The sequence below is a fragment of the Micropterus dolomieu genome, linkage group LG04, assembly GCF_021292245.1.
Source record: "Micropterus dolomieu isolate WLL.071019.BEF.003 ecotype Adirondacks linkage group LG04, ASM2129224v1, whole genome shotgun sequence".
In the NCBI taxonomy this organism is placed as follows: Eukaryota; Metazoa; Chordata; class Actinopteri; order Centrarchiformes; family Centrarchidae; genus Micropterus; species Micropterus dolomieu.
The window spans coordinates 22,215,776-22,231,991 of record NC_060153.1 but is presented as its reverse complement, the minus strand read 5'-3'; the positions used below and the strand labels follow the sequence as shown (position 1 = coordinate 22,231,991).

Genomic DNA, 16,216 nt, shown 5'->3' with positions numbered 1-16,216 from the left:
ATTAATGATCAACTGATTTTCCCACGACCGTAAGTAGCACATTTTTCTCTCTATGTATCAAAGCCAAAACACAGCGCTGGAGAATAGGTATGAAATTAATCCAACTGTATATTTTACAGCACTGACAAGGGAGACGTTACTTCTCTATGATTACTTCTAGCTAAAGCTATCAAACAACAGTTTTCATTTGCATTGCTAAAGTTGGGGAAGGAGATCTGTTAGATGTTTGTGTACCACATACATTAACTACACACTATTGGATGACATTGGTTATATTAAGTTTTTTGATTAAAAAAAGCCTTAGCTGCTCTGATTTGATAACCTTGTTGTAAAGTTTAAACCTTTTGCATTTTGATTATGTTTCATTATAATGCAGTTCTAAACATGTCCTCCTCTTGTGGCTTTAGGTATCTGTTTGGCGAAGAGGTGAATGGAATGGCATATGGAATATTTGGGGTTATATATGAGGGTCAAAAAAAGAGCATTCCCAGCTCTCTTCAGAGAGTGGAGGTGAGCACGTACTTTTGCTACATCTCAGTAGCAAAAGACATATTTAACTTATAACATTTAGTAAAAGATACACCAACTGTCCTCTTACCGTGTATCAAGATGCATTTTTATATTATGTCACATTAGATCAAAAGAGGTAAGGGAGTGGTCATACTAAAGAAAGAGGTCATCAAACAGAACTTCCCAAACATCACTGACCTGGTGGGGAGTTCCATATACGTAACTGTCAGTGTGCTGACGGAGAATGGTAAGCCAGAGTGACTGGGTGTTTGTTTATCTGGATAAGTATATGATGTATGTGGTATTATTGTTTCATAATTCAGAGACCAGAGAGAAGCAAGTCAAAAATGTTTATACTTAATAATTAGTGTGTGCATGTGTTTGTGTACATCAGCATATATCTTTGCACAGGTGGTGAAATGGTTGAGGCAGAGTTATAAGGTATCCAGATTGTCACATCACCTTATACCATCCACTTCAAGAAGACACCCAAATATTTCAAACCAGGAATGGCCTTTGATGTTGTGGTAAAGTACACATTCGCAAAAAAATGTACATATAAGTTGCAGGATAAATTATGTGAACCCTTTGCAATTATCTGGATTTCTGCATTAATTGGTCATAAAATGTGATCTGATCTTCATCTAAGTCACAACAATAGACAAACAGTCTGCTTAAACTAATAACACAGAAACAATTATGTTTTAATTCTAATGACTTCTCCAAAAGCAGGAGTCAGCCAACCTGAAGTCCAATAAATGAGACAAAATTGGAGGTATTGGTTAGAAAACACACACCAATTTTAATTTTGCTATTCTCATGAAGCATTGACTGATGTGAACAATGCCTCAAACAAAAGAGCTCTCAGAAGACCTAAGATAAATAATTATTGACCTTCATGAAGCTGGAAGGGGTCACAAAAGTATCTCTAAGAGCCTTGATGTTATATTTTGTATAGGCTTTGCCCTCTAAGGCTATCGCTATTGGGTTTACCCCTCCGCGCACCTGCACGGCACTGAGAAAAATTGTATACGCCTACCCACAATGTGGGCCTCTCCTACGTCCGCAACGGTGAGACCTGGCCTTCGGCTCCCATTTTTCTTCAGCGCTGAGCTGTCTAAAGAGCAGAAGACTTCCTGTCAGAAGAGAAGAGTGATGTTTTCAAACAAGTCGGCCCGAGCGGGGCGGGAAGCCACTACATCAGTACGGGGCTGCAGCGTTTGTGACCCGGGCTTTGTCCTGCCGAAGGGGGACCTCCACCCCCCATGCTGGGTGCGCCTCGGACCATAGCATGCTGGCTGAGCGCTCACCCCCGTCACTACACACAACCCTGCGTGTAGTGTTATCCTATCGCCACTCCACACATTACGCAAGTGCCCCGCGACAGTGACGGGGAGAACTGTGTACACTACATGACCTACTGTTGCACTTTACAGACAGCTTCTTTTGAATTGAATTATGAAGAAGCTGCTGTTTCTCACTTCCCCTCACTGTGTAAGCCAGCTGTGTTAGCCAAACGGCTAACAAGCAGCCTGGGCTGCACATACTCTCTCCCCTTGCCCCCCTCCCTGACATGGTCAGGTGGCTGGCCTGAGCCCACATGTACGCCTCCCCTGTCCTCTTCCCGTGTCGGTCGAGTGGCACGGCAATCAGCCCCCGCTTCCCTCCCCTCACCAGGGGAGTGACATAACACTGACAGGCTGCAGCTGGCCGGATGGCTTTCATGCAGCCTGGCTCCGATGCACAAGCAGAATATTGTACTGGCTCGCTTAATCCAGTGGCCACACCTTGCCGTCAGATTGACTCGCACATGCCCGCCACGCAGGGAAGTGCTCCCTCTTGCATTACTGCCCATGACCATAAGCTCTCCTGTTCGGTGGAACAGGAGAGCTTGGTTGCTGCCTGCCAGGCCCCCCCACGGCTGGCATTCCAGCCCTTTTGAGCGCTGGGGTCACAGGCTGCAGTTCGCCTCTCCCCCCTCCCTCCTTCGCCGGGATTGTGGAGACTGTGCTCTCCTCCTTGGCTCAGAACGCCGCCCTCTGGGCGGAGCTTCAGGAATCAGGGGTTCTACTCCTGTTAATTCCTGGTCAGGAGGATGATGGGGGGGCGTGAGGCCCTTCCAGGATCACTGTTCACAGGAAGTTCCTGTGGTTCTCCTTCCAGGGTGTCCAGTACCAGGAGAACCGCCTGACGTTCTGTTACTCACTGGCCCCACGCACTTTCTCTAAGTGTGTTGAGACGGCCTGGAGCCACTGCGGTGGTTGGGCATCAGGGTCCTTTTATCATCTGCACAGTGGCTTCCTGGTCGTCCCCATGCTCTTTCTTCCGTTTCTACTTACTCAGTACTGAGTGCTTTGGCTGAGTGATTTTCCCTTGTGAGGGTGCGGGGGAGGTTGAGCTGCCACTGCTCGCGCTGGCCCTGCTCTGTGCACAGCTGATGCTGTCGTGACCCCGCCTGCTTCTGTACAGCTGCTGCCCCCCATCCAGTTCCCCGACTATTACACATGGGTTGGTCCCCTGCCTCCCATGTCAAGCCATCAATGCTTGTGTGCGCTGACACCAATGCTGTGGACAGCGGGTGACTGGATGGCTCATTTATGGCTCTGGGCAGGTGGGTTTTGTGCTTGGTGGTACCGTATGAGCCAGTGAGGTGCTGACTCATCCTGCTTCGCCTCCAACCCAATAGCAATAAGAAATAGAAAGCCTATACGAAATAGAACGGTAGTTACGTACTGTAACTATGAGTATAGGCGCAGCCCTCTCAGTTGAAGGCCTCACTTGGACCTTGGTTCTCAATGCTGAAGAAAATGGATTCTGGGAGCCGAAGGCCAGGTCTCACCGGACATAGGAGAGGCTCACACTGTGGGTGGGCGTAGACAACTTTTCTCAGCGCGTGGAGGGGTAAACCCAATAACCTTAGAGGGCTGCGCCTATACTCATAGAATCTGGAGCTGCAGTACATAAATCTCATCCGCAAACTGAACCTCAACAGAAGATGGGTGATGCAACAGGACAATAACCCAAAGCACAGAAGTAAATCAACAACAGAATGACATCAGCAGAAGTAAATACACCTTCTGGAGTGGCCCAGTCAGAGTCCTGACCTCAACCCGATTTGAGATGCTGTGGAATGACCTCGAGAGCAATTCACACCAGACATCCCAAGACTATTTCTGAACTGAAACAGATGTATATTGTTGTATATGTTTTCCTGTAGTTGCAGAATGAACCTTTTCCATGTGGTGTTTTTTTTCCAAATGTTATCCAATCTCCAAAAAAAGATGTCTATTTGTTAATGTTGCATGGCTACTGCAGATGGACAGCATTTCTCCTGTTTCCATAACAGTATTAGATTGTCCATACACATTTTTTTGGCTGTCTCGCAGGTTGAAGTTGTGAATCCTGACGGCACTCCGGCAAAAGGTGTATTAGTAGTTGTGGATCCTGGCAAGCAGCAGGGCCTCAGTGCAGCCAATGGCATGGCGAGGGTTACCATCAATACAAACCATGTGGTTGAACCACTGACAATTGATGTGAGTGTCCCAAATTGCTATCTTTTAAAAATAATGTTGTATATTAAATCCAGGTTTAGCAAATGGAAGTGACAATCAAATGTTAGTGTTGGCAAAAAATTAACCATTCTTTTGTTTAATTGACTATTATTATTTTGTACGAATACATTTGTGGATGGATATGTCCCAGATCTGCAATGGTAAATACTGCCTCTAGGAAATACTAGAAAGACAACTAGAATATTTTGCCTAAGTAAAAGAATACTTGAGTATTAAAAAAAAAAAATAATAAAAAATTGGTCAGGTAAAATGAACATTAGGGGTGTGACGAGACACGAGATGAGACAAGATAGTGGGTTTGAGCATTAACCAGCTGTTTTCATTTTATTCACAGCTGAGTCAATACACACCTTGTGTCTTTTGTTTTGGGAAGTAACCTCTTTAAATGTGATTGACATCTTTTCACCTCAATGATAAATCAATTCACTTTAATTCAAATTCTTTAAAAGCTCTTGTATTTTAGCAGGTTTCCTGTACATGACTTTTTAACCTTCTTCACATTCAAAAGCTATCCAAAATTGTTGTGTTCTGACATGTTGAAAATATTATAACATTATGAAACTAACGTCATCATGAAATGAGGATTCACAATATCTTGGCACAAAATCTCGTCACACCCCTAGTATTTTATTTATTTGCATTTTTCCTGAATGCTGCATATGTGTTGTCAAAGTGGGGAAGATTCTCCAGTTGTTTTTTTGTTAAGTTGCAGTGCGTTGAACTCCACAGCAATTGCATTTTGATAGGACAGGATATTATGGAAGCCCTAAGTGGCCAAAGATTCAAATGTGTTTTGTTTTTTTACTGTTTTCCCTTGATAACAGGATAATTATCTCCTGATCTCTAGATGACGACTGTTTTCCTGTGATAACGGGATAATTTTCTTGTGATCTTGAAATATAACAGCAGTTTAACACAGGGGTTGGCAGGAACGTTTCTTATTACTTTCAGTGTAGTTTTCAGTGTCACGGGTTAGCTCAGTATGTTGAGCGCAGGACTCATGATCGTAGGGTTGTGTGTCAGATCCTCATTGAAGACTTTTTTTTTTTTCTCTTCATAATCCTCTTCAACAAAGTTCTTCTGAAGAGACTGGTTTATATGCTCACAATAAAGCACATGCTGGACTGTGCGCATCCCGGCGATTGGTCCACATTCATCAACATATGGACATTTCCCCATCATTCCCAAGCAGAGGAAATTCATCTCTTCATAAAAACTTTGTTGAAGATGATAAACACCCAAAAAAGAAGAAAACAGTCGCTGAGAGTAGGAGTCAAACCCACAATCCTAGGATTATGAGTGCTGCGCTCTACCAAGTAAGCTAACCAGTGATGCTGTAAATCTTTTGGAAATTACCCTAAAGAAACGCACATGCCGACCCCTTTATTCAGCTATGGTTTATCTCGGGATCACTAGAAAACAATAGTTGTTATCTTGAGATCAAAAGATAATTATCCCATTATCACAGGAAAATGGAGTTAAAAAAAAATGTAATCGATGGCCGCTTAGGGCTTCCGTAGAATACAGACTTTGCATACATCACTTTATAAAACAATATGTGCTATCCTGTGTGTTTAATTATAGGCAGAGACCAATGTTCCCGGCATCAGCCAAGCATCAGCCACCATGACAGCTCTCCCATATACCACCAAAAGCAACAGTTACATCCACATAGGTGAGGAACATTCTGAAATCAGATCAGACGGTGATGTGCTGATTGTAGTGACAGTGTCAATGCTAAATAGCTAGCTACTGCATAGCACCCCTTCCATGTTTAGCTAGCACTAAATGTGCAATGTCATTATTGCAGGAGTGGATGCAACTGAGGTAACTCTAGGAGACAATCTGAAAATCAACCTCAACCTTAACAATGATGAAAATGCACAAGACCACATCACATACCTGGTGAGAGATGTTTTGCATCTGTGTGTGTTTGTGGACATTGTCATGGTTCTGGGGTACTTCATGTTTCCTGTGTTTCTTGTACAGAGCCAGTCCTGACCTTCCTGGGGCCCTAAGCAAAATTCTGCTATGGGGCCCTGCTGTCTGACTCTTGAACCATGTAAACACTTTTGTTTTAGCCCACATTCATCATGAGCTGAACTCAAAGATCTAAGACTTTCTCTATGTACACAAAAGGCCTTGTTCTCTCAAATATTGTTTACAAATCTGTCAATCTGTGTTAGTGAGCACTTCTCCTTTGCCAAAATAATCCATCCACCTCACAGGTGTGGCATATCAAGATGCTGATCGGACAGCATGGGTACTGCACAGCTGTGCCTTAGATTGGCCACAATAAAAGGCCACTCGAGTTCCATCACACAGCACAATGCCACAAATGTCGTAACTTGGACAAGTTACAGAATGAACATAAACTTCAAACAATAATAAAAAGATTTAACATGCCATGCAGCAAATGTCCCTGACATTGTTGGGAATTTTTTTTCAATTCCATGTGCCCAACCCTAAACTGTCTTGTGACATTACCCACCGCAACGTAAATGCAATGTAAAAAGTAGGGCTGAGTGTGTTGACGTGTTATTATCGCATTAATTATTTTATCGCACGTTAATGCAGTTTTTTTATTTTGAAAGTCTGTTCCTCCCTATCTCTGAATACACATACAGTCAAACCATGGGTCACTGGAGGGGTGGGACGTTGATCTGCCTGCAAATCACCCACCCAAACAAGCAGTAGAGGGAGGCTTCGGCAGACTACGCTGGATGCAGCATGTAGGAGAAGACAGCGTTCCGCGAGTAAACGGCAGGCGCTCTGTTGAGAGTAATCATGGCTACGGCTTCTGTGCACTATACAGCTGGAGCCTATTTAACTTTTTAAATAGGTTACATAACTTTACCTGATATACCTATAGATGGGTTTCTGTGCAACGTCATCGCCAAGATGCGCGCAACTAGGGGGCAGAAAGCAGCATTCTGTCCACATCAGTGTATACAGCATACCTAACTGCAGTGTTAGGCAATTTACTCAGAATTGTAATGACATATATAATCAACACACATGATCTAGTCTTCCCTCGTTTGTGTATTTTGTTTGGGTAAGAAACCACTCTCAAATGTGTAGACCTTTTCACCTCAATAAAAAATTATTTAAATAATTTATTATTAAGATGAAAAGGTTCAATTTAATTCAATTATAAACTCCCAGACTTCAGCAGGTGTTCTGCTCATGCTTAGAACTTTATGCACATGCAAAACTATCCCACATATATGCATACATATACACATGTCAGGGGGAAAAAGTAATATTACGAGAATTAATGTCATCAATTAATGAGAATTCATTATTTTTACTACCTGCACTTTACTCTCCTGTACAGTACCCTGCATTATTGTTGTTGATATAATCAGACCGTCTTACAGACACAGAACTGGATGAGACAAGCAGGTGGAAATCTCACCACAAATCCACACGTTAACTTCAGAACCTCCGATCAAGTGCAGCTCACAGTCCCAGAGGGAGCATGTTTTCACCTCAGTTTTTACCTTTGTATAATTCAAAACCAGAGTTATTTATGTAACTCTGGTTCTATGAATTCTGTATGACCGCCAGAGGCAGTGCTTAACAGTAGATGTTATCCGTCTCGTGCACGGGCAGGTCGAGTATTTAATATCAACAAAGTCACCTGTGACTTGGGATGATGCGGGGCGAAGCTTATATAAGCCCACGTCATCAGGAAAAATGTCCCTACAAAATCTTCTCACCAAGATTCTGAGTGACAGAGAACTCTGGCAATCATCCAGAATTAATAGAACCGTAGTTACATACGTAACTCTCGTTATATTTCATTCTTCCTGACTGCCAGAGGCAGTGCTTAACACTTTAGTTTTCCCGCAAGACAGCTGCTGCTATTGCATGGGGGGCAGCGACACTGACCCTATAAAAACGGGCAAAGGTGCATGGTGTAGCCCAGGTTGTTGCAGTGCAAATCTCACTCAGAGGCACACCCCCCGCAGCGCTGCCCATGAAGTGGAGACACTCCTGTCAGAGTGGCCCCGAATGTTAAGAGGCAAAGGTTGTCCCTTTTGACAGGTACACTCCCTCGATAACCTCAACAACCCACCTGGAAAGCCTTTGTTTAGACAGGGCATGCCCTTTCCTACGGCCACCATAGCAGACAAACAGGCTATCAGAGTGGCGAAAGTCAACAGTTGCCTGCTTGTAATGCCTCAAGCCCCTCACTGGGCAGAGCAGTTCTGCTGACTCAGCTTCAGGAACCTGTGGGCATCATAGGCTGCTAGCCGAATGACCTGATTTAAAGAGGGCTGGAGCCAGCCTTTTAGGGAGGAATGATGGGTTAGGCCAAAGTGACACTCCTGTGCCATCAGAGTTCCAGTGCATGTATGCTTCACTCGCTGACGAGGCATGAAGCTCACTTACTCGCTTTGCTGATGCCATTGCCAGAAGAAAAGCAACCTTCATTGACAACCACCTTAGTTCTGACTTTTCCAGAGGATCAAAAGGAGGGAGACGAAGGGATATTCCAGTAGCAAAGGCAGGTCCCAAGAGGAGACCATGATAGCCACATAGACCCTAAGGGTTGAAGCGGAGAGCTTCAAAGACTGCAAAAAACGCAGTATTATCGGCACAGAGGACTTTTTCAGGAGCTACTTTTGGTGGAAGGTGCTCTGGAGTCCCTAATGGTTTGGATCACGGCCTGGTCTTTGAAGAATTTATTTAACAACAGAGAATAAACAGAAGTACTACAACACAAATCAGCCGTACCTGAGGTTCTGCCTCCTAAGACAGTCACGTCTGGCCCCAAGCAAAGGGATGCATCATCATTTACACAGTCTAGGTTTCTATGTTTTGGGGAACAGAGATCCTCTCTCAGCCTTGAATGAACATTCCAGGACAGGAGAGGAAAAGCACCAAAAACAATCTCACAGCTCAGACCTAAACCCTAGTAAATGTGGACAGACTAACATAAGAAGTATAGGAGAGGAACATTTAAGGATAAAACACAATACATAATAATAGTAAAAGAACATACATAAAAGATTAAATGTAAGAGGACACAATTTTCTGCCATAACATATAAATATGCGTCCTTCAGATCGATGGACATGAACCAACTTTGCGCCGCCACAGCATGGAGCATATCTGTTGTATGCAGCATGTGGAAAGGCAACTCTTTCAGAAATTTGTTTAGCCCCCAGTATAGGGCGAAACCCACCCTCTTTTTTTGGAATCAGAAAATAAAACCCACCTTGCTGTGTCTGAAGATCTATTCTTTTGATGGCCTCCTTTTCCAGGAGGCCATTTTCCTGCTGCCTAGTTTGGTTAGCCTGCATTCCCCGCTCCAAAGCCTGTTGCGCTGCTGGGCCAAACAGCTCCCCTGGTACTACAGGGAGAGTGAGCAGGGCCCTCCTGCCTGGCTCCAAAAGTGGGAATTGGGCCAGTCAGACCTGGCGATGAGCCAAGGTAAGTGTTGCCATTAGCCTACCAAGCTCTCTAGTCATAAGGGCAAACGCCTGCAAAGCTGCATCACTGAGGCTCTGGACAGAAGCATCCACGCCAGAGGATTGCAGAGACTAGGACAGAGCTAATATGGGAAAAAGAGTTTCCAATACGGCCCATGCACGCCGCTGTATCATAACCTCTCAAGTCATCCGTAATGCGACACTGCGGCCTAGGACAGCGAGCATCCGGTCTCAACGCTCAGTGGGTGACACAATGAGGGACGCGATAACTGGCTCCATAGCCGGTATCTGGCCCAGCCAGTAACTGCCTGCATTCTGCATGGCAGCCAAGGCCCTGCCGTCAGTTGTGTGGTGAGAAAAAGCCTTGGGGTCTGGCCAGCATTTGTGGAGCTCCTCAATGTATGGCTGGGAAGGTGGCAGAGATAAACCCGCCTCAGATGGGAGATGCCTAAAGAATGCACTAGCTGTGGTACCTGCAGTTGGTGCTTCATCCAAGCCCAAGCGTGCCAGTGCCATACGGAACACTGGATTAATTGTGGCATGGGCAGCCTCTGAGCCTGCTCTGGATCCGCTCCCCGTCTGCTGGGAACCGGTGTCAGAAGCACGGGTGGAAGCCTCCACTTCTCCCTGCCCAGGTCTGTCCTCTCAGAACTGGCTGCAGGAAACCCTCGTAGACAGGGCATCGTCATCCCATCCTTGAGGGGTGGGGCTCCGGGCTGGGCAGTCTACACTCGTTGCCTGGCTGAAGGTTAAGGAGCAACCCCTTAATCTCAGCGAATTCTGAGGCTAGTGTGTCTACCTTGGCTGCCAAACCATCCAGCCTTGGCTTTCGTTCTAGGGGGGGCACCTGAAAGTGGGGTGGGGGGGCAACTATGCCTGTGAGGCCACACCAGATGAAAGCAACTGGCCTTCAAGCTGCAGTCCTTCCACTTCCGCTAGCTGAGCTAGCTTCAGTTTCCGTGGCATAAAACTGCAATTCTGACCCTCTCTCAAGTGAGTAACACCAAGGCACGTGGGGCATTCATCATGGCCATCTGCAGCCAGCAGTGGAGCCATGCAGGAGCGACAAACGTGTCCCTAACATGGTGGGACCCTGCATATTTATGCAGCTTTTATATATATTTTTTTCACAACAATAACTGTTATCTAGGAGCAAAAACACCCAAAATAACAGATCAAAGTGAGTTCCTATGCCTTCTTATTGAAGACAAATGAAAATAACTCCTCCTTTTAACAATAAAAGTAAACTGTAACCATAAGCGAAATCATTTAGAGTAACAGATCAGAGAGAGTCTGTCTTTTATTTTAACTCAAATTAAATAACTCTCCTTCACTTAATAACCCAAAAAAAATATTCACCCATATGTAGCTGTTAAGTCTACCGGGGAGCCAACGCTCTTTACCAAAGGATAAATTAACGTTTACTTGACATGCCTTAACGAGTGAAAACACTCGGCAGAGAGCCTACAATCAACAGGCCTGTGTTATGATGAAATTAGATGATTACTGCATGAATTGCATGAATTATTATGAGCTATGGTGGTGAGGAAATATCAAATTTTAATAATATGAGAAAGATAATTTGAGAGTCAAGTTATGGCATTAAATATATTATATCATCAGGTCGGCCTACCAACAGATCACAAGAACAACGAAGTTTACCACAGTGTGTTACACAGCGCTCAATATAAAACCTAAACTTCAACTACCAATTAATGAGTCCTTATCTCAGTTCTAATCTCCTAGGAATCCATTTTTCTTAATCCCAGTAAGCAAACAAAAATACTTTGAGGTTCAATTAAAAAGTTGGCCAACAAAAATAAAACCAAGTGGTGATGTGCGATACCACTTAATTCCTATCCGATGCAATACCAAGTAATACCCAGGCTGGTTTTGCCGATACCAATTCATTTTACATATTTTATTTCTAGTTTTAATGTCAGTATTCAATCGCGGGAAATGTAAAGGGCCGCAGCAGCTCATTTCAAAGAAGCTCCGTCACAGAGCCGTAGCGAAAGCATGACTTTGACAGGCGGAAGGAAAAGTAGTTCCTATCAACTGAGTATAAGATACATATAATAAAACACACACTGACGCCAAATGACTGAGTTTAGATATCGATCGTTTTATATGAGTATCGATCCTAGAGCAGGAAACGTTGGTATCAGAAATGATACTTATGATTGACTTGTTGTTGTACAATGTCCTTACACTTGACAGACACTGACATGACAGAAACTTTAGTGTCACACAAGGAATGAAAGTAGCGCCCGCCACCCGCGGGTAACTTGGTGGTGGTGGTGGGTGAAATCTTCGGGCTATCCGGTGCTTTGACGGACAGGAAAAATGCACAACAAAAAGACTGGTAGTAAGGTAAGCGCATTGTGGCTATCGGCGCCTGCGTTACACACACAGCCATTAGTCAGCTCAGGAAATATCTTTTAAGATTAAAACTAAACGCACAAGTCCGAAAGAGGCCCAGTCTGTCCCGAGTTACAGCCAGTGCGCTACTCACCAGCATCGGAGGCTGTGGAGGTGGGGAACTCCAGTGTTGTCGGAGAATTACTAAGCTTGTCTATTAAACACGAGAGTAGTGATGTGCGGAAGGTACAGCGGAGCGTGCGAAGTTGATGCTTCGTCTGCAGACTGCTTTACTCTTGGGTGTCATGTGACCAGAGTGGAATCGCAGCCTTTGCGATTAGAATATCTCATTTTGTCACATCGCGGTAATATCGCAAATGCATAAACTAAATAACAGATTGTCTTTAAATGGAGTACAATTTTCCTTCCTATTAGTAAGACATCAAACAGATTGTATATGGTTGTTTCTCTTGAGCTGAATTTGAGAAGTAGGGTAAAAAGCCTTGGGTCTCACCTTAGTATTAAAAGTAGCTCATTTGTGTCTGGGAGAAATGACAGAAACAACTATGTGATCCTTCTTGGATTTTGCTTTCCTATGGGTGTGTCTCAGTGACTTCACCCCTCTTGTGTATTTAAGTCTTTGTCTGCATATTGTGAGGAGTGATACTACTCTGTCCATAGCCGTGTTTCCATCAACTTTTTTATGCACATTTTGAAGTATTGCATTAGAAAAGGTTGATGAAAAATTCGAAAATAAATTCTTAATTTTGCAAAAAAAAAGTTTTTACGCTCACTTGAGGTGGTTTTTGCCTTTGTCGAAAAAGAGTTAATGCGCTAAATGGGAGATGGAAACACTTTTGCCAAATATGTTCTGACGTAGCAAACTTGTAACTCACATCTGATTGGCTGTTTGCATTGTCGGCGTCTTGGTGGAAGCGCAACTATTTCGCGTTTACTTTTTTTTCTTTTTTCCGACATTTTAAAAGTCTGCTTAAAATTTGCGTGATAATTAGATGGAAACCTGGATTATGTGTAGCTGTCCACCCTGTTCTCCAGCCCTGGATTCATGCTTGTACTAATCTGTATTTTTGTTCCAGCTTTCATCAAATACACTGTAAACTACATCTGCTCTGTCCGGTGTCCGCATCTGGGTCCAAACTCCTGTTTTCCTGTATCAGCGCTAAACGTAACTGACATAACATATGTAGCATGTTGGTTAAATGTTGATGTGTAAATTTTTGTCCCTAGATCCTGAGCAGAGGTCAACTGGTGAAATATGGCCGTTACCAGACAAGAGCACTGACATCCATGACAGTTATCATTACCAAAGACATGCTGCCATCATTCCGCATCGTAGCGTACTATTTTACAAAGGACAATGAAGTGGTATCAGACTCTCTTTGGGTGGATGTCAAGGACACTTGCATGGGCTCGGTAAGACACACAACAGTTATCGGGCAACACCCTTGCACAAACTGATGAAGTTAATTGTATTTTTGTAGGACAAATGCATGTATGGATTTGTTTTGTTTTTTTGAGTTGTTTTAACAAATATGAATCTACATGTTTTGTTCATTGCCCTTCTTTCCTCCTTTAGCTAAAACTGGAATCATTAACTCCCTCTTCATCCTATATGCCTGGCAAAAAGTTTGAACTGAAGGTCACAGGAGATCCAGGAGCCACAGTGGGACTGGTGGCAGTTGACAAAGGCGTCTATGTCCTAAACAACAAGCACCGACTCACCCAGAAAAAGGCATTTTTTTATTTTATCTTTAAAATTATTTGAAAGGGGGGTAATTTAAAAAGCCTATATAAATTGCAATGTTTTTCACTTTTGATGTACAAAATACAACACTCTGTAGAACAGTGGTCTGCTATAGGCTGCCTGCGGGCCAAAGCTGGCAATAATACTGTAGCCTATACAACTGTAACTGTAATACAATCGGCGGGACGCACACACTCCTGCACATGCTTAATTGTGCTTGATGTAAGACAATCTCTTCATAATCAATTTGTAGAAAAGGTAGGAAAAAATACCAGCAGGAGCAGGGATTGAACACACAACCCCTCAAATGGGAGTCTTGTACACTAATCATTGAGCTAACAAGGTACAATTTAAGTAAAAATGGAAATTAATTATTATCCAGTTTATACTTTTCCAACAAATAACATCACCCACCTTTGGACAACCACACACTTTGCTTCTATTCTTAGATTCATTCAAACAACTCTATCAGCCCTTGAAATGACATGATATTAGGGCTGCAACGATTACTCCATGTAATCGACGATGTCGACTATAAAAATTAGCAATCTTCTTATTAAGGACATTTCTGGTTGTTAATTTCTAACTGTAACGCACTACAGGAAGCGCTTCTACAGTCTGCCATGACTGCTTGACTGTTAAACTACTCATAAAGAAAAAGCTTTCATGCAGCAGAAACTAACAGAGAAATGGCAAAACGGCATTTTGTTTTTACAAGTTTTATACGCTATTTAATCACTAAATACACTTTTGGGCAGTTTGAGGTGAGAAATCAACTGTGTAGAACTTGAATGGCAAATTTAAAATGTGCTTTTTGGGGGGGGGTTGAGAAGCTCCACAAGCGCCCGCAGGGGTTAGACCTGTCAGCCAGTCACACCCACAGAGCCCTCTGGTCCCAGTTACACAGACCACTGCAGCAACAACAACAGAGCAGCAGTGACAGAGGAAAGGTAGTGTTTCTTATAAGTTTTATTTGTGATGGCCCGTACACTGAGCGCCACGTAGGCTACTGAAATCAATACATTTTTTTACTAGGCCTATTTAAAATCGTATTTGATTGCAGATCAGCGCCATAGCGCATTCGCGCAGCACATCTCGCTCGTCTCTCGCTCTCTTTCGCTCTTAGCACAAATCTGTCCAACACAACGCTGGCAATGTCGGAGACCCAGCTTTAAAAAACTTATTAGTAATGAGTAATGGTTTAAAGTACACCAAGGAACATCTGGCTCTGCTGTAGCCTACAGAAAATTCTTCACTAAGTTAGCCTATTAATATTTTGAAAAATAAACTACAGAAGTAGTAGGAAAGGGGGCTGTTGCTTTATTATTATAAATAGACATTACATTGTTAGTGTACAGTTGTGGTTATAGTACTTGCTTTTAATGTGCTTTTATTTTATGTAGTTCCCAAATAAAAATCTTTGTTAAACAGGTAAAAGTTTTAAAGTTAGTATAAATCAGTGAATTATAGGAGTAGCCTATGCTGTCTTGTCTTCTTCCCTGGTTTCCCCCTGGCATTGATACTGGTGTTCATTCTGATTACTAAACCTTGCTCACTTAATGGTAATGTTAGCTAGTTAGGCTGTGTGTTGGAGATCAGTAATTCCCTTGAAAGATATTTAATTACTTAAATGTTCTACAGGTTAGCCTTTTTATAAGCACTCTGTTTGCTTTTAGTTTTGTTTATTTTTATAGTATGCTTTAATCTTTGTCTGTGTATCGTGCATACATATGTCTGTATACTTTGTAACAGTTTGTTTCAAATGTGCCATATAAATGTGGCCAGGCCAGGAATGATGAGGCCAAACACACAATACATTTTATGGGTTTTTACTCCCCGATTGGACTCAAGCGAGGACAGCATCATATAAAGTCATGGATTTAAGGCAGTTGGCTGTTATACAAAACACAGGAATTACTTTCTCACTTGTCATTTACTTATTGCATCTGATTACAACTATTTGATTTAACAGTATACGATAGTACCCCTAAACCACACCACAATATGTACACAGCTGCCATAAACTAGTTTATACTCATTCTGGTAGACTTCAGTTACTTCTAAACAGGGACTCTAAACAGTAAACTCTAGACCTAAAATCTCAACAACAAAATCTACAAAAAACAGTCAAGTCTAGAAAACAACAAAATCTAGACAACAGTAGTAGCCTTTTTTTAAATAGAGAAAAAAAACAACACAAATATAAATACATAAATTTAGCCACACAATGCACAAGGTCATAAACTCAAGGTAAAATTTACCAGAAAACATAAAATACATCCATACACATAAAATATAATTTGCCCAGCACTTTGTACAGGAACTCAGAATTAATATTTTATGTAACTCAGTCTTCTGAAGTGCAGTGTGCGCCCCCAGTACTCGCCCACAACACACACACACCAGGAACTCTGCGCGTGTATCTTCCCTCTAAGTCAGCAGAAAAGTAGCGTCACTTTACACTAATATAATGTGATTTTGTTTGTAAATACACTTTGTTGTCACTCACGCTGTCCCCACAGTCACAGTCTCTTCTCAGCATGGTTTATGGAGATATCTTGCCATTA

The 16,216-nt window shown here is 42.8% G+C and overlaps 1 protein-coding gene across 1 annotated transcript in view; it reads left to right on the top strand.

Moving 5' to 3' along the window:
* The first annotated feature begins 734 nt into the window (after positions 1–734).
* LOC123970438 (complement C3-like) overlaps positions 735–16,216 on the top strand; it is a 42,950-nt gene continuing 27,468 nt past the window's right edge. Inside the window, exons 1-7 of the mRNA XM_046048482.1 lie at positions 735–757; positions 922–1,037; positions 3,897–4,043; positions 5,667–5,757; positions 5,893–5,987; positions 13,133–13,318; positions 13,482–13,637. Of these exons, the coding sequence (XP_045904438.1) occupies positions 1,020–1,037; positions 3,897–4,043; positions 5,667–5,757; positions 5,893–5,987; positions 13,133–13,318; positions 13,482–13,637 (693 nt within the window). The 5' untranslated portion in view covers positions 735–757; positions 922–1,019. The remainder of the gene's footprint in view (positions 758–921; positions 1,038–3,896; positions 4,044–5,666; positions 5,758–5,892; positions 5,988–13,132; positions 13,319–13,481; positions 13,638–16,216) is intronic.